General features: G+C 41.0%; 1 protein-coding gene across 4 annotated transcripts in view; it reads left to right on the top strand.

Annotated features, from left to right (window-relative positions):
- Window positions 1-24,727, top strand: part of LOC143036424 (store-operated calcium entry regulator STIMATE-like) — a 106,074-nt gene that overhangs the window by 37,301 nt on the left and 44,046 nt on the right. For all 4 annotated transcript variants that reach the window (XM_076203775.1, XM_076203774.1, XM_076203776.1 and 1 more), the window contains exons 2-4: window positions 5,120-5,295; window positions 5,719-5,863; window positions 9,747-9,868. In XM_076203775.1, coding sequence (XP_076059890.1) covers window positions 5,139-5,295; window positions 5,719-5,863; window positions 9,747-9,868 — 424 coding nt within the window. In that variant the 5' untranslated portion in view covers window positions 5,120-5,138. The remainder of the gene's footprint in view (window positions 1-5,119; window positions 5,296-5,718; window positions 5,864-9,746; window positions 9,869-24,727) is intronic.

The raw sequence follows: 24,727 nt of genomic DNA, 5'->3' as shown, positions 1-24,727 counted from the left end.
CATGCATCACAACATCATCCATATGCAACCATTCTCCATTCACCCCTGTCTTCTGTCCTCTCCTGTCCTTCCTCAATAGACATTCCCCTCTTCCCCAAAGCCCCTTTCACCCCCATCCATCCATCTCATCCTAGGTTGCCCCCTCATGTTCACTTCTTCCACATCTGCCTTCCATACCTCTTTCATTAGTCTTTCTTCACTCATTCTTTCCATGTGTCCAAACCATCCCAATACTCTTTCATCCACCCTATCTCCCAACTCCCTTACCACCCCTGTTCTCCTCACCTCCTCATTTGTCACTCTATCCAGCCTAGTAACCCCCATCATACTTCTCAGACACCTCATCTCAAGTGGAGTTCCTCAGGGTTCCGTTCTTGGGCCACTTCTATTCTTAGTATATATAAATGATATAGACCATGGACTAAAATCTACTGTTTCCAAATTTGCTGATGATACAAAACTGCGGAGTGGCAAATGATCACTCAAACCAATTAGATATTCAAGAAGATTTAGATAAATTACATCAATGGTCTGAAAAGTGGCTAATGAAATTTAACACAAGTAAATGCAAGGTAATGCACATAGGTAAAAATAACAGTAAGTACGATTACAAGTTATTTGGAAATTCGTTAACAAAAGTGGATAGTGAAAAAGATCTCGGCATAATTATCAGTAACAACCTCAAATCATCCAAGCAGTGTATTTCAGCCTCCGAGAAAGCAAATAAGATTCTAGGACTGATTGCGCGATCTTTTGATTTCAAAAGTCCATCACTCATTAACAAGCTATATAAATCGTTAGTTCGTCCACATTTGGAATATGCTGTTTCCGTATGGTCACCGAATCTCATTAAAGACATTGACAGATTGGAAAGAGTACAACGGCGAGCCACAAAACTGATTCCAAATATAAAAAATAAATCATACGAAAATCTACTAAAACATATGAATCTGTTTTCCCTAAAAAAGCGTAGACTCAGAGGTGACTTGATACAGGTCTTTAAAATTCTAAAGGGAATTGACAACATCAAAAGTGACCAAATTTTTTACATTGAATGAGAATCAGACAAGAAACAATGGTCTCAAACTGTCCGGAAATAGATTCAATTTGGAAGTAGGTAGAAACAACTTTGCCAACCGTGTAGTTAATGAATGGAATAAACTTCCTGCACAGGTAGTGCAATGTAGTTTTCAGTTCAAAGCTTTAAGAATCATTTAGATAAATACCTAAGTAAGATGCTGTAATGATTATAATTTATCTTATATTATTTGTTTTTGTTTTGTTATCATTTGTCTGTCTGATTTTTATTTATTATTAGTTATATGTCAATTTATTATTATTTACTATTTACCTGTTTGTTTATTATTTAACTATACCTATGCATTTATTTATGTATTTTATTTGTTATTTACATTATCATAGTTTTTATTTATTATTTTATTATTAATATGATTTTTTTTTCGCATCCAACCTAGATATGGATCAAAAGGTCTCCTGTCGGCATGCTCCGCCTTTGTAATCCTTATGTTCCATGTTTCTGCCCCATACAGTGCTGTTGGCACAATCACTCCTTACAATCTCCTCTTAGCCTCCATTCCCAAAATGTGTATTCCTCATTACACTTCTTAATCCACTAAGGAATTTACTCACTTCTCTCAATCTACATTCTACATCCCCCTCCACTCCACCCTTTCCTGCCACGTTCACACCCAAGTATCTAAAACTATACACTTCCTCCAGTCACTCTCCTGTAATGCTCACTTCCAGTCTACTGCCACTTTCACCCCTTGTACATCTCATCACCTTACTTTATATCCAACTTTCACACACACTCCCAAACTCTATCACCAACTTCCTCAATCCCTCCTCTGATCCTACTACAAGTGCATTATCGTCCACAAACAACACCTGGCTCACCTCCCACTTTTCTCCATTTTCTCTAACCACCTCCAATCCCTGACCCACCACCCTTGCATTTACCTCTCGCACCACTCCATCCATGTATAAGTTGAGCAGCCAGGGTGACATAACACATCCCTGACGAAGTCCCACCTTTACCTTGAACCACTCACTCTCTTCATTTCTAATCCTGACACATGCTTTACTATCATAAAAACTCTTGACAGCTCCTAGAAGCTTTCCTCCTATCCTGTATATCTGCAAAACCTCCCACAGTGCCTTCATGTCTACCCTTTCATAAGCCTTTTCCAGATCCATAAAAGCCAAAAAAAAAAAAATCCTTCCCCTTTCCTATAGCTTTCTCACATATCTGTCTTACCACAAGCATCTGATCAATGCAACCTCTACCTGTCCTAAATCCACACTGTTCCTCACCAATTACTCCCCCTGTTCCTCTCCTAATCCTCTCAATCAAGATCCTCCCATAAGCCTTCCCAACTACACTTAACAAGCTAATCCCTCTGAAACTACTACACTCACACTTGTCCCCTTTTCCCTTGTAAAGTGGAACTTAGGCACTCCTCCAGTCCTCCAGCACTCAACCCTCTCTCCAACAAACATTAAATAACCTCACCAGCCAGTCCACCATCACTGTACCTTCTTTTTATAGACATTCTGCATGACATCCATCCAGACCAGGTGCCTTACCCGCTCTCATCATCTTAACAAGTGCCTTGACTTCATCCTTCCTTATTTCTCCTCCATTTTCCTCAGTCATCACTCTCATTTTCTTAGCATTTCACACTGCAACTATCTTTTCCTCCCTATCATCTCTCACATTTAGCAACTCCCTAAAATACTTTGCCCATCTTCCCCTTACTGCCTTCTCTTCCATTATCATTTCTCCATCTGCACCTTTTACCTTTTCTTCTCTACTTGATTCGCCTCCTCTTTCTCTTTTAATTTCTTTCCAAAACATCTTTTCATTTCAAAATTTTCTGTCATACTCTTACCCCATTTCACATCTCTCCTCTTTGCCTCCTTTACTTTGTGCTTTACTTCTCTTCTCTTTTGTATCTCTCATGTGATTCCCTAGTCCTATTTTGTAACCAATCTGCGAAATCTCGCTTCCTCTCTTCTACAACATTTCTTTGTTTCCTCATCCCACCATTTACTACCCTTCTATTTCCTCCCATCCTTCTTGTTCCACACACCATCTTTGCACACCTTGTGACTCCCTCCTTAAACCATCCCCATTCCTCCTCCACTCCTAACTCTACTCTAGCCTTCACTCCCTCCCACTCCTCTCTCAGCTTCTTTTTGTACTCCTCCTTTTCCTTTTCATTTAAAGAGTTCACTCTAAGCACCTCCCTACCTTTTGTCCTTTTCCTCTTTCTCCATCTATCCTCCACTCTCAACTTACCTTCCACCAAAAAATGATCTGATATTCCTCCACTCTCTCCCCTTAGCACATGTACATCCTTAACTCTTCCTATTATACTCCTATCTACCACTACATAGTCCATTAATGCTCTATCTACCACCCTTCCATCCACCACCCTCTCCCATGTGTACTTATGCTTGACTTTCTTCTGAAACACTGTATTTGCTATCATCAACTATAGACACATCTCCACCTTCAACCCTCCACTATAATTCTTTACTGGAACTCCACATTTCCCGACCACTCCATCAATTGGTTCGTTTCCTACCCTAGCATTAAGGTCTCCCAATACTACTACATTGACATTCCTTCCTAATCCCTCTATGCACTCATTTAAATAACTCATTTAAATCTATCCAAAAAGCCTCCCTTTCTTCACTCTTCTCACTACCAGGCCCATATGCACTTACAAAAACCTACATCTCCTTTCCCAATTTCACCTTCATCCACATTATCCTTGAAGAAACCTCCTTCCACTCCACTACACATTTACCTATCTCTTCACTTACTAGTATAGCCACCCCTTCTCTCCCTCGCCCTCTCTTCACTCCTGAAAACCTCCCAACTAGACTTCCAAACTCACACTCGTCCTTTCTTCTCAACTTAGTTTCACTCAAAGCCAACACATCCATCTTTCTTCTCACAAACATACTGCCTATCTCTTCCCTTTTACTCTTATGCTCATTAAAAGACTCAAACCTTAGGGTGCTGTTTGGAAAACTCCTAGACCCTCTTATGCCTTTATTTTTTTAGGAATGTGTCCTGTGGGGCTACAAGGAGAAGGATCCCTGGTCCCAATCCCCGTCTCATTTTTCTCGCTTCTTACGATCCAAGTGGGAATACTTGGTGGCAGCATTCTTTTCCCCCACCACAGGGTAGGCAAAACAAGGAAATGAAATTCAGAGAAATGGTACAGGACAGCAACAAGGGGTTGGGGGACAGCATAATGGAGGGACAGTAGCAGTATGATAAAAGTTTCATCATTTCTCTGTGAGCAGAGTCCTCCTCTATCACAGACAAAATAATGTGTGGCTCTGGTCCGTAGGGGCTCCCCATATACACCCTAAAGTATCTACTGCATGCTACTTTGTCATAACGACATGCAGCCAATACGATGGGGATGCAGCCAATACCCCAGACAGGGACTTGTGTACAGGTGAAAGATATATATTATTCATGGTGCATAAGTGTACAAGGACCTCTGCAAATGTGAATTTTTTAAAATAATTTCTGACCCTAGACCCATGCTATGATGAAGTTCCTGAGTGAATGAAACATTAATATATAAAAAAAAAAATAACTCTGGAAAGTACAGTATATTTAAATTATTCTCAGCACCTTAAAACAGCTTAAAACATAGATAAATGGAAACACACAGCTCACAGCCCCAAGAAACAGTTACTGGCTTGGTCCATTAGTCACTCTGAAGAGATTTTGTATTGCTATCTGGAAAGTATTGGACAACGAAAAATGCACTCACTCTTCTGACGTGAAGGAAATGTTTGTGGTTACACTTCACTTTTGGCAGAGACTGAAGCAGTTAGTGGCAGAGATTGGAAGGTTATGTGAAAAGAGTAGGCTAAAGATAAATGTGGGCAAAAGTAAGGTGATGGGAGGGAAGGCGAATAGGTTTATAGATAAGGATGCTTTGACTTGGCCATCTTATAAAGGGGAAAGGATATTTATTTATGTATATATGTATTTTCTGTGTGGTGTATGCATCTGGCAGTGTCTGGTACCGCATTAGAGTTTATATAAGCTGTATTGTTTTAACAGATAGAGCTGCAATAAAGTAATGGCAGAAGACTTGGTGCTGCCAAGTAATATTAATTCTTCCATGTCGGATCCATCCACTTCCCCAAATAGTGTGTGTGGCAAGGATGCACTTACAAACAGCTATGGGTGGTTTGTGCAAGCAATGCTGGCCAGCTTGGCTTTCACCCTCCTGATTTGTAAGTATTGATTTTTTCCTTTCAGTTCTATTTCACTTTCCACACATATCCCTCTGTTTAACAGACAAAAGGAAAGAACATTGGTCCAATAGATATAATAAATTCAACATGTTTGCTTTGATTTTATATCAGACTTACCAAGGATTTTGAAGATAGGCTCTTAATATGCTGTGATTAATGAGGAACTTTGAAATTTATTCTGAGTCACTGGGTGTTGCCTGTTGCCTCTGAAATCTCTTAAATGAGGGTCCATTAAATCAAGGGCTGAATGTATTTGCTTTGTCCCACAGGGGTCCATTACATATCCTGTGTGTTGTGCTTGAACTATGTATTTAGTAGCTAATTAGCTAATTGCAATTCTGGGTTTGAAAAGAAAATATTGCTCAGGATATCTAAAACATGTATTATTCTTTTTTCGCTCAGTGAAAAGATTCTGTGAGCCAAAGAAAACAAGAAGATCATGGCTTGTATGGTTTTATGACACATCCAAGCAAGGCATGGGTGCTATGGTCATTCACTTTACGAATGTTTTTCTAGCAGAGGAGTTCCAAGGAGACCCATGTACCTGGTGAGTTGGATCAAGTTTTTAATTTAGTGTGAAGTAGGAAAATTTCTCTAAATTCAGTATGATGGTAATCATTGGCTAAGCCAATAACATGATTAATACTAATGTCAGAACTTTCACCTCAGTAGGAGTTGACCAATGTTAATTGCAGTATACACATACGCAATTCAACTTACTCCAGCAGTTTCACTGGCCTACGAGGGTTCTGCATAAATTACTTAATTTTGTGTGGGTACTTCCTTCTATATAGCGTTGTACATACATGAAATGTTGGAGAGCAGGGCCAATCAAACAAGTTCAAGTTACAATCTAATAATTTGCAATCACTCACTCCAATAAATAATAATATAATTATACAGTATATATATTCTCACGCATACACATAGCTAACCATCAATCTTACTTCCATCAATAATTGATTATGCAATTTTATATTTATTCACACATACACATAACTAACCAAGCAATCTAGCAATGTGTTTAGATTTCAATGTCACTTGACTGCTTAGGATAGCGAATGTCACCGGCGGGGCGACAGCAACCGGCTCTTCACAATGTCCACAGTGTTCACAATGTTCACAACTTTTATAGAATACACTATCACAACTCTGGCAGTCAATACTGTGATGAGAGTCAATACTTCACAAGCTTCTTCTAGCCGTGTGTAATTAACATCGACAACACCCGTCACTGGAAGGGGAGGGGGAGATTCACTTGCCAAGTCAAACGATGAAGCGAGTTGACTGGTCCAGCCTGCAGCTCCTCACCGACCGTATTTCTTCCACTGGTCCAAGCTCACCCAGACAATTCGATGCAGAACGAAGTCTCGATGGTGATACAGAGATACACCGGCTAGACTGTATTTTAGCTCCAGCAGTCCCGACTTCCACCAGCTCTGTCTGTCTATTCTTGACTGTTCCATTGTGGTCCTTCTCCCTTCCTCCACCCTTTGCTCATCGGAGTTTCTGAGTTTTGAAGTTTCGGAGTTTTGAAGCTTCAGAGTTTGTACATACATACATACATATACCAAGTCTTTTTCCCCCTCACAAGGGGGGTAGCCAAAAAGAAAAAGCCATAAAATCATTCCCACCCATTCCATCCCTGAATACACTCCACACCCCTCCACCCTCCCTCTTATCTCAGCGCCTCCTGAATGATGGGTCATCCCTGCACCTTGTCCACTGCCCTGGGTCAGAAGCAGTGTCGCAAGACACAGCACATCCACAGCAAGGCTGCTTCATTAAATCAGCGACCCCCCCTCTCCGTCCCCCCATTGCATAAAATGAGAGGACGGGGAGAAATCCCTTCGGGCTGCGTCAAATTTTGCTCACACATACTACCTCACCCCCATCCACCCGCCCATTCCACCTCATGCAATCACAACATCATCCATATACAACCATTCTCCATTCACCCCTATCTTCTGTCCTCTCCCGTCCTTCCTCAACAGACATTCCCCTCTTCCCCAAAGCCCCCTTCACCCCATCCATCCACCTCATCGTAGGACGTCCCCTCATGTTCACTCCCTCCACATCTGCCTTCCACACCTCTTTTACTAGTCTTTCTTCACTCATTCTTTCCATGTGTCCAAACCATCCTAATATTCTTTCATCAACCCTATCTCCCAGCTCCTTTTCCACCCCTGTTCTCCTCCTCACCTCCTCATTTCTCACTCTATCTAGCCTAGTAACCCCCATCATACTTCTCAGACACCTCATCTCAAACACATTCAAACTCCTTCTCTCTTCTTCTCTTATGTTCCATGTTTCTGCCCCATACAGTGCTGTTGGCACACTCACTCCTTCATACAGTCTCCTCTTAGCATCCATTCCCAAATGTCTATTCCTCATTACACTCTTTAATCCACCAAGGCATTTACTCGCTTCTCTCAATCTACATTCTACCTCCACTTTCACTCCACCTTTCCCTGCCACATTTGCACCCAAGTATCTAAAACTATCCACTTCTTCCAGTCGCTCTCCCTTAATGCTCACTTCCAGTCTACTGCCACTTTCACCCCTTGTACATCTCATCACCTTACTTTTACCCACATTTATCTTTAGCTTTCTTCTATCACATACTCTCCCAAACTCTGCCACCAACTTCCTCAATCCCTCCTCTGATCCTGCCACAAGCGCAGTGTCGTCCGTAAACAACAGCTGTCTCACCTCCCACTTTTCTCCATTTTCTTTAACCATCTCTAATCCCTTGCCCACTACCCTTGCATTTACCTCTCGCACCACCCCATCCATGTACAAGTTGAACAGCCAGGGCGACATAACGCATCCTTGACGAAGTCCCACCTTTACCTCGAACCACTCACTCTCCATTTCCAATCCTGACACAAGCTCTACTATTCTCATAAAAACTCTTGACAGCTCCCAGAAGCTTTCCTCCTATCCCGTATATCTGCATAACCTCCCACAGTGCCTTCCTGTCTACCCTATCATAAGCCTTTTCCAGATCCATAAAAACCCAAAAAACATCCTTCCCCTTTCCTATAGCTTTCTCACATATCTGTCTTACCACAAAGATCTGATGTACACAACCTCTACCTGTCCTAAATCCACACTGTTCCTCACCAATTACTCCTTCTGTTCCTCTCCTAATCCTCTCGAGAGTTTGTAAGTCTTGGTATTTGAAGCTTCAGAGTTTCCAATTTCAATTACGCAAGTCAGTAATGCTCTCCCAAACCACTCCGTTCCTTCCAACTGTAATTGATTTATTAGTTAGTCAGTTGTTTATGTATATGTATAATTCAGCCAAAATTTACGAGTCACAAGTGATCTGTGACAACTTATACTGGTTGATAAATTACCTTCTTGGTTATGTTGATAGGAAAAATTAATTAAAATGAAAAGATTAAGGGGTTTGAATCAGGTAGAGAATGAAAGGAATGTGTACAGATGAATTGTGGATTGATGATAATGTAAGTGAAGTTGCTAAGGTAGAGTATTTTAGGGATTTGTTTAATGGGTTTGGGAGGATTTGATTGTGGCTGTGCAATGGGATATAGCAGGAAAATGACAGTATGGGAGAGGATAATGCTACAGGAAAAGAAGAGATACAAAGAGCAATGAAAGTTGTTTAGGTATCTTGTTTAAGTGGTGTTGAATGTCTGATAAGGGGAGGAGTACCATAGTTATTGTGAGATTGTTATAGTGAGACTAGTGAGATTGTTTAATGTGTGCATAAGGAAGGGAAGTATGCCAGTAGACTGTAGGAGTACATGTATAGTTCACTTTACATATGAAAAGAAGAAAAGTATGAATGAAGTAGTTTTAGAAAGATCAGTCTTGTAAATTTAGATGTTAAGTTGTAAAAGAGGGTGTTAATTAAGAGGAATAGATGGGGTAAATGGGTAATTGGGGAAGAACAGTGTGGATTTTGGAAAGGTAGTACATGGGAAATTTGTAGTGAGGGTAGATATGGTCATTGAACACATATATATGTATATACACTTAACTATCTATCTGGTTATATACTAAGGACTTTTTCCCCTTTATAAGGGAGGTAGCCAAGTCAAAAGGCACCTATTCCACTCTTATCCACCACCCTTTCCTCCCTCTCAGCTCCTCGTGAATGAGGGGATGACACTTCATCCATGAGGAACTAACAATACATAATATATATATATATATATATATATATATATATATATATCATACTTTTATTTAGATTGGGAAAACACTTAAATTGTGCAGTTTTTAAGGTGCTTGTTTAGTTGAAATGCATCCGTCACATAAATTGATAAATTTATGTATTTTATTCTTGTCCATTTGTTTATTTATTGAGGGGGAGCCATATAAGTATAATTAGCAAAATTTTATAAAAGTATTTCAAAGGGTTGCAGCATTCTAAAAGATGACTGACATTGTCTTTACAGGTACATTGTGAGCTTCCTTCTGGATTCTACTGTCGGTCTGATTATCATATGGGCAGGAATTCGATTATGTATCTATATAGGACGCAAGAAAGGATATCCTACTATGTTGTTTGGAGAGTATGGTGAGTTGACCTATTCCTCATGCTTAGCTCCTTGTCTGCTCTTTTGATGGTGAAAGGGCAGGGCCAGTTTAAGGAGCTGTAGGGCCCATAGAACAAGGAACAGCAGGGCCCCCACCCACATATATATATTTTGAAAGGGAGAAGCATAAACACCAGACTCAAAGTGGGAAGTTTAATGCCCGATATTTCAGTCCTAGTCCTAGTCCTAGGACCGTCTTGAGTCTGGTGTGTACGCTTCTCCCTTTCAACATGGACCCCAGACTCCAGATCTTTGCACATATATATGTATATATATATATGAATATATATATATATATATCTATATTTATATGTATATATGTATATATATATATACACATGTGTATATATATATGTGAGAGAGGCAGAGGGTAAAACACACAAATAGAACGAGAGTTTATTCTTTAACTAGTTTTGCACTATGGTGCTTCTTCAGAAAGAAGAAGATATTCTTTCTGAAGAAGCACCATAGTGCGAAACTAGTTAAAGAATAAACTCGTTCTATTTGTGTGTTTTCCCCTCTGCCTCTCTCACAACCTGTCAAGATGTCGTCACATATATATATATATATATATATATATATATATATATATATATATATATATATATATATATATATATATATATATATATATATATATATATATATTGCATCACACCCACCTTACATTTTCCTTTAAAGAGAGGAAAGAAATTGTCTGAGGAATTTAAAAGAATTGCTAGTATGGCTGTGAGGACCCAACTGAAAAAAGAAGGTTTATTTTGTACACTTTTTATTCCTTTTTGAAGAACAACACTGAGTATACCCCACCAATACCTGAGCCAATAGACTATTTGTGCTGCCTTGGAGAATCTTAGAACCATTTGCTGAACTGAGTGCACTTCACACCAATTAGTTACATGGCTCACATTTACAAGACTTGGCAACAGAAAACTCCTCAATTATTCTTGATGTGTTAATTTCCCTCAGTAACTCATGCTCAATACTTATTAGAGAGAGATGGTTCATCTTGTTTGACCCATACTGACTCTTACTTCGTTCTTGATTCTCTTTAATTTTGAAAAGGAGCATTCGCCACTGCAGTTGGTAACCATTAAAGTTGAATAGATCTTTAATGCAATCTTGACATTAAGAAAACAAGACCCAAAAGAATTATGAACTATCAAACAATAAAGTGTTAGTTAAGGTCTTGTTGAGATCCAGCAACAGTATCAGCTAGGTCAGTTTTCAAAAGCTCACTAAATTGAATCAGTTCCTCATCAAACTCCTTTTCCAAGTCTTCAGGGTAAGCGGGAATCAATTTTGTTGCATCAGCCTTTACTTCATCTGGAGTGAGTTTTGGCAGCTTTTGGAGAAACCCAAACATACCTTTCAACTTCTTATATGCTATCTGCCTTTTTGAGAGAGCTCAGCCAAACTGTCCACAATAACCAGAAAAGCTCCAATTCTGAATGATTCAGATGGCAGGATGGATTCTGTTGCTGTCATCAGAGGTAGAACCATTGTAATGGTCACATTTGTAATTCCTTCATCTTTGTCATGAAACATCCTTGCTGTAGTGATTGCAATCAGGAAGAATTTTGGCCTGATCTTCAAAAGCTGTGGAAGTTGGCTGAAGAGCTTCAATATAACCTTGCAAAGATTCATACAACACACAGGCAGAATTTATGTCCTGATCTGATGACTCCAAGGAAACACTGGTTTTCCAAAATCTTTCCAGAATTTTATCCCACAGTATGATCATAAGTCCTGTCTCCAATGTTTTCATAGTTACCAAGAGTCCTTTAGCCTGTTGCTTACATTCAGGCTTGACATCAGTATCCTCAGCAATGTCTTCCAACACATTTATGATTATAAAATAGCCTTTATGGAGAGCTGAAGTTCCATTTGCTCAAACAGACCATCTAGTATAATTCTTTTGGGCAGTGGAAGGGGAGACTTGCTATTTGATAATGCCTTTGCGAGGAGGCCCCATCTATGAGTAGAAGCAGAAAAGGATGTGTATATATTTTCAACAAAAGGAAAAAAAATTACTGTTTCTAGACATTCTGCAGCAAATTTTCCTACCAAATTAAGGGAATGGGCAAAACATGGAATATCTGCAAATTTACAACTTTCCTTGATGATGGCCTGTAGTCCATTGTATTTAACACTCATGTTACTAGCATTGTCATAACTCTGGCCTCTAGTCTTTGATGTTGATTTCCCTTTCTTTAAAGAAATCTAGTAACCTTTCAGCAAGATTTGTAGAACTATGTCCTTCCATCTCTAAAAACTTGATAAATTTTTTACTGGTCCAGAAGGCAACATGTATCATACAAAGTTGGTCAATGTGTGCTAAATCTGGTGTTGAATCCAGTGAAATTGAATAATACATATACCAAAGGCTTTTCCCCCTTACAAGGGAACTAGCCAAAAAACAAAGACATAGAGACCACTCCCACCCATACCATACTCACATACTCCACTCCCCTCTACCCTCTTCCCTCCCTCTTATCTTGGCACTTCCTGGATGACAGGTCATCCCTGCATCTTGTCCACTGCCCTGGGTCAGAAGCAATGCCACAAGATACAGCACATCCACAGCAAGGCCGCTTCATTAAATTAGCGACCCCCCTCTCTGTCCCCTCATGCAGAAAAGGAGAAGACGTGGAGAAATCCCTTTGTGCTGCGTCAATTTATTTCTCATACACACTTCCTCCCTCCCATCCCCCACCCACTCCCCCTCATGTATCACAGCATCCATACACAACTATTCTCTTCTCACCCCTATCTTCTGTCCTCTCCCGTCCTTCCTTAACAGACATTCCCCTCTTTCCCAATGCCCCTTTTATCCCATCCATCCATCTCATCCTAGGTCACCCCCTCATGTTCACTCCTTCCACCTCTGCCTTCCACACCTCTTTTACTAATCTTTCACCACTCATTCTTTCCATGTGTCCAAACCATCCCAATACTCTTTCATCAACTCTATCTCCCAGCTCCCTTTCCACCCCTGTTCTCCTCCTCACCTCTTCATTTCTCACTCTATCCACTCTATCCAGGCACCTCAACTCAAAAAGGATAACTATAGAGGAGATTGGAAAAAGAATAGCTTCCCACAGAGAGTGCTGGATATCTGGAATAACTCAGATAAAGGAACAGTGTGTGCAAATATTATTCAAGATTTTAACCACTTCCATACGGTGACGCCTACGTAGGCAGCATGAGGAGCAAGTGGGTACTCGATGATGCCGACGTCGGCATCTTTATTATATTTATTGTAGTCATATCTACATAATTTCCATTCTCTCTAAACTGGCTTCATCAATTTTCAATGGTTATCAAAATACACGGGTGAAAGAGAACGAACGATTGAGCTCTGACTTTATTTTTTATAATGCGATTATTATGGCGCAACATCGCACGTCGGGCAGCTAATGCTGCCAGACGTGCAATGTGCCCCGGAGTGAAGAGGTTAACCTCTTCAGTATGGGCCAAAATCTCGCGGGCAGCATTAGCTGCCAGACGTACAATGTGTCGTAATAATACTCGCATCATAAAATATAGTCACCGCTTATATTGATCGTTCTCTCTTTCACCCGTGAATTTTGATAACCATAGAAAATGTGATGAAGACAGTTTAGAGAGTATGTCATTACGCAGGGACAACTACAATAAATATAATCAAGACGCCGATATGGCAGTCTCGCGTATCCACTTGCTCCTCATGCCGCCTACGTATGCGGCACCGTATGGAAGGGGTTAAGAAAAAACTTGATGCTGAAAGATACAAAGATGGGTCACCACGAGCATAGCTCCCTTCCTGTGTAATACAACTAGGTAAATACAGGTAGTCGTCGACTTACGACTGATCGACTTTACGACCACGAGATGGTGCAATAATATCTAACATTTAATAGAGTAATAGAATTGCAATGGTATGCCTGGCAGTGCAGTACATTACTCCGCACGCTGCGAGACACGAGTACGATAGTTTTCACAGGCTGCCGGCAGCGTCACCATCCTAGCCAACTAAATATTCTTTCATTTTGTTTGAAGTAAAATGTTTCCTAATTTTGCATTGCATTTTGTATTTTTGTATGTTTTGCAATTAATAAAATATAAACTTTTTATGCCTAGGCTAGTTTGTTGTCGATAACAATATGTTCGGTATAGTACTTAAACGAAAAGAATGTGTTTTGTTGAAATTTAAAAAATCCTAATTTTGCCTTACATTTTGTATTTTTATGTTTTGCAATTAATAAAATGTAACAGTATTTTTTTATGCCTAGTCTGTTGTCAATGACAAAATGTTCGGCACAGCATTTTGTATTTTTATGTTTTGCGATTAATAAAATGTAACAGTAAACTTTGTTTATGCCTAGTCTGTTGTCGATAACAATATTTTCGGTACAGTGCGTAAACGAAAAGAATGTGTTTCGAAATATTTTTTTCCTAATTTTGCTTTACAATGATTTTAATGTAACCAACAAAAAAGGATTTGTAGGTCAAAGATGACAGGACTTTATTCAGTATGCGTAGGCCTAGGCTACGTTTCCTAACGAAAATGATAAAAAGTTAATGAATATTAAACAACGTAGCTCAAAGATAATAAGATTTTATTCAGGATGCATACGTTTCCTAAAGAAAGTCTGATGGTAAAATAATACAAAGGTTAACAAATACAGTATTAAATATCATAGGTCAAAGATGATAGGATTTTATTCAATATGCTTAGGCCTAGGCTACGTTTCCCAAAGAATATCAGATGAAATTATAAAAAGGTTAAAAATACTATACAACATAGTTCAAAGATGCTAAGATTATTTCAGTATGTTAAATATACAATATATATATATATATTATATAAAGAGTAATATATACTGTATATATATATATACCGACTTACATCCAGATCGACTTACGACCTGTCTGTCGGAACCGAACTTAGTCGTAAGTCGACGACTACCTGTACATTCAAATTCCTCCCATATGTTCCATGTTTTTGCCCCATACAGTGCTGTTGGTACAATCACTCCTTCATACAATCTCCTCTTAGCATCCATTCTCAAATGTCGATTTCTCATTACACTTTTTAATCCCCCCACTTCTCCCTTTCCTGCCACAAGTAATCTACAACTATCCACATCCTCCAGCCTCTCTCCCTTAGAAGTAGCATGCAGCTGATACTTTAGGGTCTGTATGGGGCACCCCTATGGACCAGAGTCACACATTTTGTCTGTGATAGAGGAAATCTCTGTTCATAGAGAAATGATGACATTTTTATTATACTGCGACTGTTCCTCCATTATGCTGTCCCCCTTGTTACTATCCTGTACCATTTCTCTGAATATTCCTTTCCTTTATTCACCTAACCCTGTGGTGGGGGAAAAGAATGCTGCCACCAAGTCCTCTCACTTGAGTTGCAGGAGGCAACAAAAAACAGGATGGGGATAGGACTGGGAATCCTGCTACCTGTAGTCCCAAAGGGGACATTCCTAAAAAAAAGTAAAGGCATAAGAGGGTCTAGGCCATGAAAAAGCTGGATATTTTCATACTTTCTAGGGTAGGCATGTCAAGCACAAAGTCCCTCAAGGGCCATATTATTACATATAAATTGTCATGAGGGCTGCAATTGTTTCAATTAAAACTATTTCATAAAAGTCATTAAATGCAATTTATTAGACAAAATTATAGAGAAAATAATATGCAATTTATAGACGAAAAACCAAAGATCACTTACAAGGTTGAGAGACCAATTGGCACACTCAAGTAACGCACACTAATGTACAATAAAACACACACAACTGGCCAAGACTGTTTTCACACTACAATTTAACCATTGTCATTGGTCGAATTTCAATTATTGTTGTCTTCTTATTGGTACATCTGTGTGTAAATGTGCATGCATTTGTTCATATACCCCAGTGAGTAGTTTCTCCAGAATGCTTCTACATTTGGGTGCATAAAATCGATGCGATTATGTGCACATGCATAAGCATATAATTTTTAAACTTACTAAATCAATTGATAAATCTACTGTTAGTCTGTTAATGTTCTTATTATACAATACTCTAATGAAGTGTTTTATATTTTTATATAATATAAAAAAACTCAGGAAATTAGTCATTATTTTGCCTCGGGCTTCTGTGCTTTTTTTTTTTTTTTTTTTTTTTTTTTTTTTTTTTTCTCTCTCTCTCTCTGTACCAGGTGTTTTATGTGCTACTAGGTTATACCAACACTGAGAGGGTGGTCACCATATGATTAAGTAGAGGAGGGTAAACCAGCTTGTGCTCTTAGACCCTGCTGTGAAGGTACTGTGTTGCTGTATTGGCCTTAAGGGAGTGTCACCAGTGATCATTCAAAAAATTCTGGTACATGAGCAAATTTTAGGTAAACATTTCAAAAGAATCTCTGTGATGGTGGCAACACTCATACAAAGTTATACAACTGTATTTCGTTTCTGTTATTTTCCCTGTCTGGGGTATTGGCTGCTTGTTTTTGCGGCAAAGTAGCATGCAGTTGATACTTTAGGGTCTATATGGGGCGCCCCTATGAACCAGAGATCATTTTGTCTATGATAGAGGAAAACTCTTCATAGAGAAATGATGACACTTTTATACTACGACTGTCCCTCCGTTATGCTGTCCCCCAACCCCTTGCTGCTGTCCTGTACCATTTCTCTGAGTATTCATTTTCTGTAGTGGGGGAATTCCCTGTGGTGGGGGAAAAGAATACTGCCAACAAGTATTTCCACTTGGATCGTAAGAGGCGAAAAGAAAGGGACGGGGAGTGGGACTAGGCATCCTTCTCCTTGTAGCCCCACAGGGTATATTCCTAAATGAAAAAGTAAAGGCATAAGAGGTTCTAGGAGTTTTCGGACCAGCACCCTAAGGTTTGGGTCTTTTAATGTGCGTAGATGTGGTACAGATGAGAGTAAAAGGGAAGAGATAGGTAGTATGTTTGTGAGAAGAAAGATGGATGTGTTGGCTTTGAGTGAAACTAAGTTGAAAGGGAAGGGTGAGTGTAAGTTTGGGAGTGTAAGTGGGAGGTTATCAGGAGTGAAGAGAGGGCGAGGGAGAGAAGGGGTGGCTATTCTAGTAAGTGAAGATATAGATAAACGTGTAGTGGAGTGGAATGAGGTTTCCTCAAGGATAATGTGGATGAAGGTGAAACTGGGAAAGGAGATGTGGGTCTTTGTAAGTGCATATGGGCCTGGCAGTGAAAAGAGTGTAGAAGAAAGGGAGGCCTTTTGGATAGATTTAAATGAGTGCATAGAGGATTTAGGGAGAAATGTCAATGTAATAGTACTGGGAGACCTTAATGCTAGGGTAGGAAATGGTCCAATTGATGGAGTGGTTGGGAAATGTGGAGTTCCAGGAAAGAGTCGTAGTGGAGAGTTGATGGTGGAAATGTGTCTAGAGAGTTGATGATAGCAAATACAGTGCTTTGGAAGAAAGTCAAGCATAAGTACACATGGGAGAGGGTGGTGGATGGAAGGGTGGTAGATAGAGCATTGATGTATTATGTAGTGGTAAATAGGATTATGATAGGAAGAGTTAAGGATGTACATGTGCTAAGGGGAGAGGGTGGGGGAATATCAGGTCATTTTTTGGTGGAAGGTAAGTTGAGAGTGGAGGATAGATGGAGAAAGAGGAAAGGGACAAAAGGTAGGGAGGTGCTTAGAGTGAACTCTTTAAATGAAAAGGAGAAGGAGTACAAGAAGAAGCTGAAGGAGGAGTGGGAGGGAGTGAAGGATAGGGTAGAGCTAGGTGTGGAGGAGGAATGGGGATGGTTCAAGGAGGGAGTCACAAAGTGTGCAAAGATGATGTGTGGAACAAGAAGGACAGGAGGGAATAGAAGGAAGGGTAATGAATGGTGGGATGAGGAAACAAAGAAAGTTGTAGAAGAGAAGGAGCGAGCTTTCACAGATTGGTTACAAAATAGGACGAGGGAGTCATATGAGAGGTACAAAGAAAAGAGAAGTAAAGCAAAAGGTAAAGGAGGCAAAGAGGAGAGCAGATTTGAAGTGGGGTAAGAGTATGACAGAAAATTTTGAAAGTAATAAAAAGATGTTGGAAAGAAATTAAGAGAGGAAGAGGAGGCGAATCAAGTAGAGAAGATGGAGAGATGATAATGGAAGAGAAGGCAGTAAGAGGAAGATGGGCAGAATATTTTAGGGAGTTGCTAAATGTCAAGGAGGATAGGGAGGGAAAGATAGTTGCAGTGGGAAATGCTAAGAAAATGAGAGTGATGAGTGAGGAAAATGGAGAAGTAAAGAAGGATGAAGTGAAGGCAGTTGTTAAGATGATGAAAGCAGGTAAGGCACCTGGTCTGGATGGATGCCATGCATACATATACCAAGGCTTTTTCCCCATTACAAGGGAGGGAGCCAAAAAGGAAAAGGCATAAAATCATTCCCACCCATTCCATCCCTGAATACACTCCACACCCCTCCACCCTCCCCTCTTATCTTAGCACCTCCCGGATGACGGGTCATCCCTGCACCTTGTCCACTGCCCTGGGTCAGAAGCAGTGTCGCAAGACACAGCACATCCACAGCAAGGCCGCTTCATTAAATCGGCGACCCCCCCCCTCTCCGTCCCCCCATGCATAAAAGGAGAAGGGGAGAAATCCCTTCGGGCTGCATCAAATTTTGCTCACACATACTACCTCACCCCCCATCCCCCCGCCCATTCCACCTCATGCATCACAAACTCATCCATATACAACCATTCTCCATTCACCCCTGTCTTCTGTCCTCTCCCATACTTCCTCAACAGACATTCCCCCCTTCCCCAAAGCCCCCTTCACCCCATCCATCCACCTCATCCTAGGACGTTCCCTCATGTTCACTCCCTCCATATCTGCCTTCCATACCTCTTTTACTAGTCTTTCTTCACTCATTTTTTCCATGTGTCCAAACTATCCTAATACTCTTTCATCAACCCTATCTCCCAACTCACTTTCCACCCCTGTTCTCCTCCTCACCTCCTCATTTCTCAGACACTCATCTCAAACACATTCAAACTCCTTCTCTCTTCTTCTCTTATGTTCCATGTTTCTGCCCCATACAGTGCTGTTGGCACAATCACTCCTTCATACAGTCTCCTCTTAGCATCCATTCCCAAATGTCTATTCCTCATTACACACTTCAGTCCCCGAAGGCATTTACTCGCTTCTCTCAATCTACATTCTACCTCCACCTTTTCCTGCCACATTTGCACCCAAGTATCTAAAACTATCCACTTCTGCCAGTTGCTCTCCCTTAATGCTCACTTCCAGTCTACAGCCACTTTCACCCCTTGTACATCTCATCACCTTACTTTTACCCACATTTATCTTTAGCTTTCTTTTATCACATACTCTCCCAAACTGTCACCAACTTCCTTAATCCCTCCTCCGATCCTGCCACAAGCGCAGTGTCTTCCGCAAACAACAGCTGGCTCACCTCCCACTTTTCCCCATTTTCTTTAACCATCTCCAATCCCTGACCCACTACCCTTGCATTTACCTCTCGCACCACCCCATCCATGTGTAAGTTGAACAGCCAGGGCGACATAACGCATCCTTGACGAAGTCCCACCTTTACCTCGAACCACTCACTCTCTCCATTTCTAATCCTGACACAAGCTCTACTACTCTCATAAAAACTCTTGACAGCCCCTAGAAGCTTTCCTCCTATCCCATATATCTGCATAACCTCCCACAGTGCCATGCAGAATGTCTAAAAAAAAGGAGGTACAGTGATGGTGGACTGGCTGGTGAGGTTATTTAATGTTTGCTGGGGACAAGTGTGAATGTAGTAGTTTCAGAGGGATTAGCTTGTTAAGTGTAGTTGGGAAGGCTTATTGGAGGATCTTGATTGAGAGTATTAGGAGAGGAACAGGGGGAGTAATTGGTGAGGAACAGTGTGGATTTAGGACGGGTAGAGGTTGTGTAGATCAGATCTTTGTGGTAAGACAGATATGGAAGGATTTTTTTTTTTTTTGCTTTTATGGATCTGGAAAAGGCTTACGATAGGGTAGACAGAAAGGCACTGTGGGAGGTTATGCAGATATATGGGATAGGAGGAAAGCTTCTAGGAGCTGTCAAGAGTTTTTATGAGAGTAATAGAGCTTGTGTCAGGATTAGAAATGGTGAGAGTGAGTGGTTCGAGGTAAAGGTGGGACTTTGTCAAGGAGGCGTTATGTCGCCCTGGCTGTTCAACTTATACATAGATGGGGTAGTGCGAGAGGTAAATGCAAGGGTAGTGGGTCAGGGATTGGAGATGGTTAAAGAAAATGGAGAAAAGTGGGAGGTGAGACAGCTGTTGTTTGCGGACGACACTGCGCTTGTGGCAGGATCGGAGGAGAGATTGAGAAAGTTGGTGACAGATTTTGGGAGAGTATGTGATAGAAGAAAGCTAAAGATATATGTGGGTAAAAGTAAGATGATGAGATGTACAAGGGGTGAAAGTGGCAGTAGACTGGAAGTGAGCATTAACCCCTTCCATACGGTGCCGCATACGTAGGCGGCATGAGGAGCAAGTGGATATGCGAGGCTGCCATATCGGTGTCTTGATTATATTTATTGTAGTTGCCCCTGCGTAATGACATACTCTCTAAACTGTCTTGATCACATTTTCTATGGTTATCAAAATTCACGGGTGAAAGAGAGAACAATCGATATAAGCGGTGACTATATTTTATGATGCGAGTATTATTACGACACATCGTATCTCTGGCAGCTAATGCTGCCTACGAGATTTTGGCCCGTACTGAAGAGGTTAAGGGAGAGCGACTGGAGGAAGTGGATAGTTTTAGATACTTGGGTACAAATGTGGCAGGAAAAGGTGGAGGTAGAATGTAGATTGAGAGAAGCGAGTAAATGCCTTGGTGGATTGAAGAGTGTAATGAGGAATAGACATTTGGGAATGGATGCTAAGAGGAGACTGTATGAAGGAGTGATTGTGCCAACAGCACTGTATGGGGCAAAAACATGGAACATAGTTAGGAAGAGAGAAGGAGTTTGAATGTGTCTGAGATGAGGTGTCTGAGAAGTATGATGGGGGTTACTAGGCTGGATAGAGTGAGAAATGAGGAGGTGAGGAGGAGAACGGGGGTGGAAAGGGAGTTGGGAGATAGGGTTGATGAAAGAGTATTAGGATGATTTGGACACATGGAAAGAATGAGTGAAGAAAGACTAGTAAAAGAGGTATGGAAGGCAGATGTGGAGGGAGTGAACATGAGGGGACATCCTAGAATGAGGTGGATGGATGGGGTGAAGGGGGCTTTGGGGAAGAGGGGAATGTCTGTTGAGGAAGGATGGGAGAGGACAGAAGACGGGTGAATGGAGAATGGTTGTATATGGATGAGTTTGTGATACATGAGGTGGAATAGGCGGGGGGGATGGGGGGTGAGGTAGTATGTGTGAGCAAAATCTAATGCAGCCTGAAGGGATTTCTCCCCTTCTCCTTTTATGCATGGGGGGGATGGAGAGGGGGTGGTCGCCGATTTAATGAAGCGGCCTTGCTGTGGATGTGCTGTGTCTTGCGACACTGCTTCTGACCCAGGGCAGTGGACAAGGTGCAGGGATGACCCGTCATCCGGGAGGTGCTAAGATATGAGGGAGGGTGGAGGGGTGTGGAGTGTATTCAGGGATGGAATGGGTGGGAATAATTTTATGTCTTTTCCTTTTTGGCTGACTCCCTTGTAATGGGGGAAAAAGCCTTGGTATATGTATGTATGTATGTATTTTTTTATACATCATAAAAAGGTAAAAGGTGCAGATGGAGAGATGATAATGGAAGAGAAGGCACTGAGAGGAAGGTGGGCAGAGTGTTTTAGGGAGTTGCTAAATGTGGAGGAGGATAGGGAGGGAAAGGTAGTTGCAGTGGGAAGCACTAAGAAAATGAGAGTGAGGAGTGAGGAAAAAGGAGGAGAAATAGGGAAAGATGAAGTGAAAGCAGCTGTTAAGATGATGAGAGCAGGTAAGGCACCTGTGTTGGATGGATGCCATGCAGAATGTCTGAAGAAAGGAGGTACAGTTATGGTGGACTGGCTGGTGAGGTTATTTAATGTTTGTTTAAGAGAGGGTAGAGTGCCGGAGGACTGCCTGTATAGTTCCACTTTACAAGGGAAAGGGGGACAAGTGTGAGTGTAGTAGTTTCAGAGGGATCAGCTTGTTGAGTGTAGTTGGGAAGGCTTATTGGAGGGTCTTGATCGAGAGGATAAGGAGAGGAAGAGAGGGAGCAATTGGTGAGGAACAGTGTGGATTTAGGACAGGTAGGGGTTGTGTAGATCAGATTTTTGTGGTAAGACAGATATGTGAGAAAGCTATAGGAAAAGGTAATGATGTTTTTTGGGATTTCATGGATCTTTTATGGGCCAAGGGTTGGAGATGGTTAAAGAAAATGGAGAAAAGTGGGAAATAAGCTAGTTGTTGTTTGCTGACGACACTGCGCTTGTAGCAGGATCAGAGGAGGGATTGAGGAAGTTAGTGACAGAGTTTGAGATGTGTGAAAGAAGGAAGCTGAAGATAAATGTGGGTTAAAGTAAGGTGATGAGATGTACAAGGGGAGAGTGACAGCAGGATGGAAGTAAGCATTAAGGGTGAGAGACTCGAGGAAGTGGATAGTTTTAGATACTTGGCTGTGAATGTGGCAGGAAAGGGAGGAGTGGGGGTGGAGGTAGAATGTAGATTGAGAGAAGCAAGTAAATGCCTTGGTGGATTAAAAATGTGTAATGAGAAATAAACATCTGGGAATGGATGCTAAGAGGAGATTATATGAAGGAGTGATTGTGCCAACAGCACTGTATGGGGCAGAAACATGGAACATAAGAGAGGAAGAGGGAAGGAGTTTGAATGTGTTTTAGATCAAATGTCTGAGAAGTATGATAGGGGTTACTAGGCTGGATAGAGTGAGAAATGAGGAGGTGAGGAGGAGAACAAGGGTGGAAAGGGAGCTGAGAGATAGGGTCGATGAAGGAGTATTAGGATGGTTTGGACACATGGAAAGAATGAGTGAAGAAGGATTGGTAAAAGAGGTGTGGAAGGCAGAGGTGGAAGGAGTGAATATGAGGTGGCGTCCTAGGATGGGATGGTTGGATGGGGTGAAAGGGGCATTATAAAAGAGGAATGTCTGTTGAGGAAGGACGGGAGAGGACAGAAGACGGGTGAATGGAGAAAGGTTGTGTATGGATGATGCTGTGATGCATGAGGGGGGATGGGGGGTGAGGAAGTATGTATGAGAAAAAATTTGATGCAACCCAAAGGGATTTCTCCCCATCTCCTTTTCTGCATGAGGGGATGTAGGGGTGGGGTCACCAAATTTATGAAGCGGCCTTGCTGTGGGTGTGCCATGTCTTGTGACACTACTTCTGACCCAGGGCAGCGGACAGGATGCAGGGATGACCCATCATCCAGGAGGTGCCAAGATAAGAGGGAGGGAGGATGGTGGAGGGAAGTGGAATATGAAGGGAATGGAATGTGTGGGAGTGGTTTCTATGCCTTTTTCTTTTTTGCTACTCCCCGTGTAAGGGGGAAAAAGCCTTTGGTATATGTATGTATAAAATAGATAAAATATTGGCAACCTCTGGCAACCCCATTGCATAAAAAACATTCTGTATATTAAAATAGCATCAACATTTCTATAGCTGTTTCGTTTTTTGCTACATAATTGTGTTTATGGAGATATTTGGCAACTCCTCCCACCAGCATACCCCACAAAGACTGTGGACAGGGCACCGTACTCTTGAAAAGGTCAAAATAAGGTGATGTCGCTCCTGGTGCTCTCACCGTACACAACAATTTTGATTCCTCGCCCTGTATTGTTGCTGTGATCATGGAAAAATTAACAAGAAACAAGAGTGAAGCGGCAGAATATAGAGAGGGCCCGTGAGTACCTGAAATAGAAAAAAGGAAAAAGAAAGAACAGAAAAGCAGCACAGCTGCAACCAACACACTGCAAACATTTACTAGCCACGCCCACCTTGCACCCCCTCCACCCACACCATACCACTCACCCTCACCTCACACCTCAGCAGAGAAGAGGAAATTGGAGATTCGCTATACATGGCAACCATCAAACAAATGGTCGTGAAAATTTAAATCCCCCGTCCTGTAAAGTTTATGCTTTTGTTCTTTCAGTTGTAATATCTTCGGTTGTTCTTCATGGATTTTTGTCGTTTTTGTTTCATTTGAAAGAAAACATAATGCTCTTTATTTTCTACAGTAAAAAATAAAAGAAATTTGAATTAGAAAAAATTATTTATGAAACCTGAATTTTGCAGCATTTTTTAATTCAGAGAAACAAATTAATAAAAAATCAAGTATTAGTTTGAAAAAATGTATTCAATAAGATTTGTTCCCCAGACTAAGCTTTCATTTCACTCATTTCATACCAAGCTGAATAATGTGGAAGGATTTTCTATTAAGTAATTAGAGCTTCACTACAGTTCACTATATCTTCGTTAAATATTCACTATGCCATATATATACATGTGAGGAACACAATACCCTGAGGAATTACACACTAATGTAAGGGGTATACCTGTATTCATTAAGTACATATTAAAAAAATAAAAATCACCTACTCTATGATGCGACACTCCTTTAATCTAAGATGGGAGGGGCAATGAATGGGATTTAATTTGTGTATTTCCCCCCCCCCCAAGGAATGTTCCTTTTGGGGCTACAGAGAGTAGGATGCCTAGTCCTATCCCTGTACCATTTTTGTCACGTTTTACAACTCAAGTGGGAACATTTGGTGGTAGTATTCTTCTCCCCTACCACAGGGTTCATCCAGGAGGAACTTAGATAAGACAGAGGGAAGGGGGTGATTGGGAGTGGAGTATGTGGGGATGAAATAGGTGGGA

The sequence above is a fragment of the Oratosquilla oratoria genome, chromosome 20, assembly GCF_046742065.1.
Source record: "Oratosquilla oratoria isolate Oo_2021 chromosome 20, ASM4674206v1, whole genome shotgun sequence".
Classification (NCBI taxonomy): domain Eukaryota; kingdom Metazoa; phylum Arthropoda; class Malacostraca; order Stomatopoda; family Squillidae; genus Oratosquilla; species Oratosquilla oratoria.
Note: the sequence above shows the minus strand (reverse complement) of the source record. Positions and strands in the feature narration are given on the sequence as shown.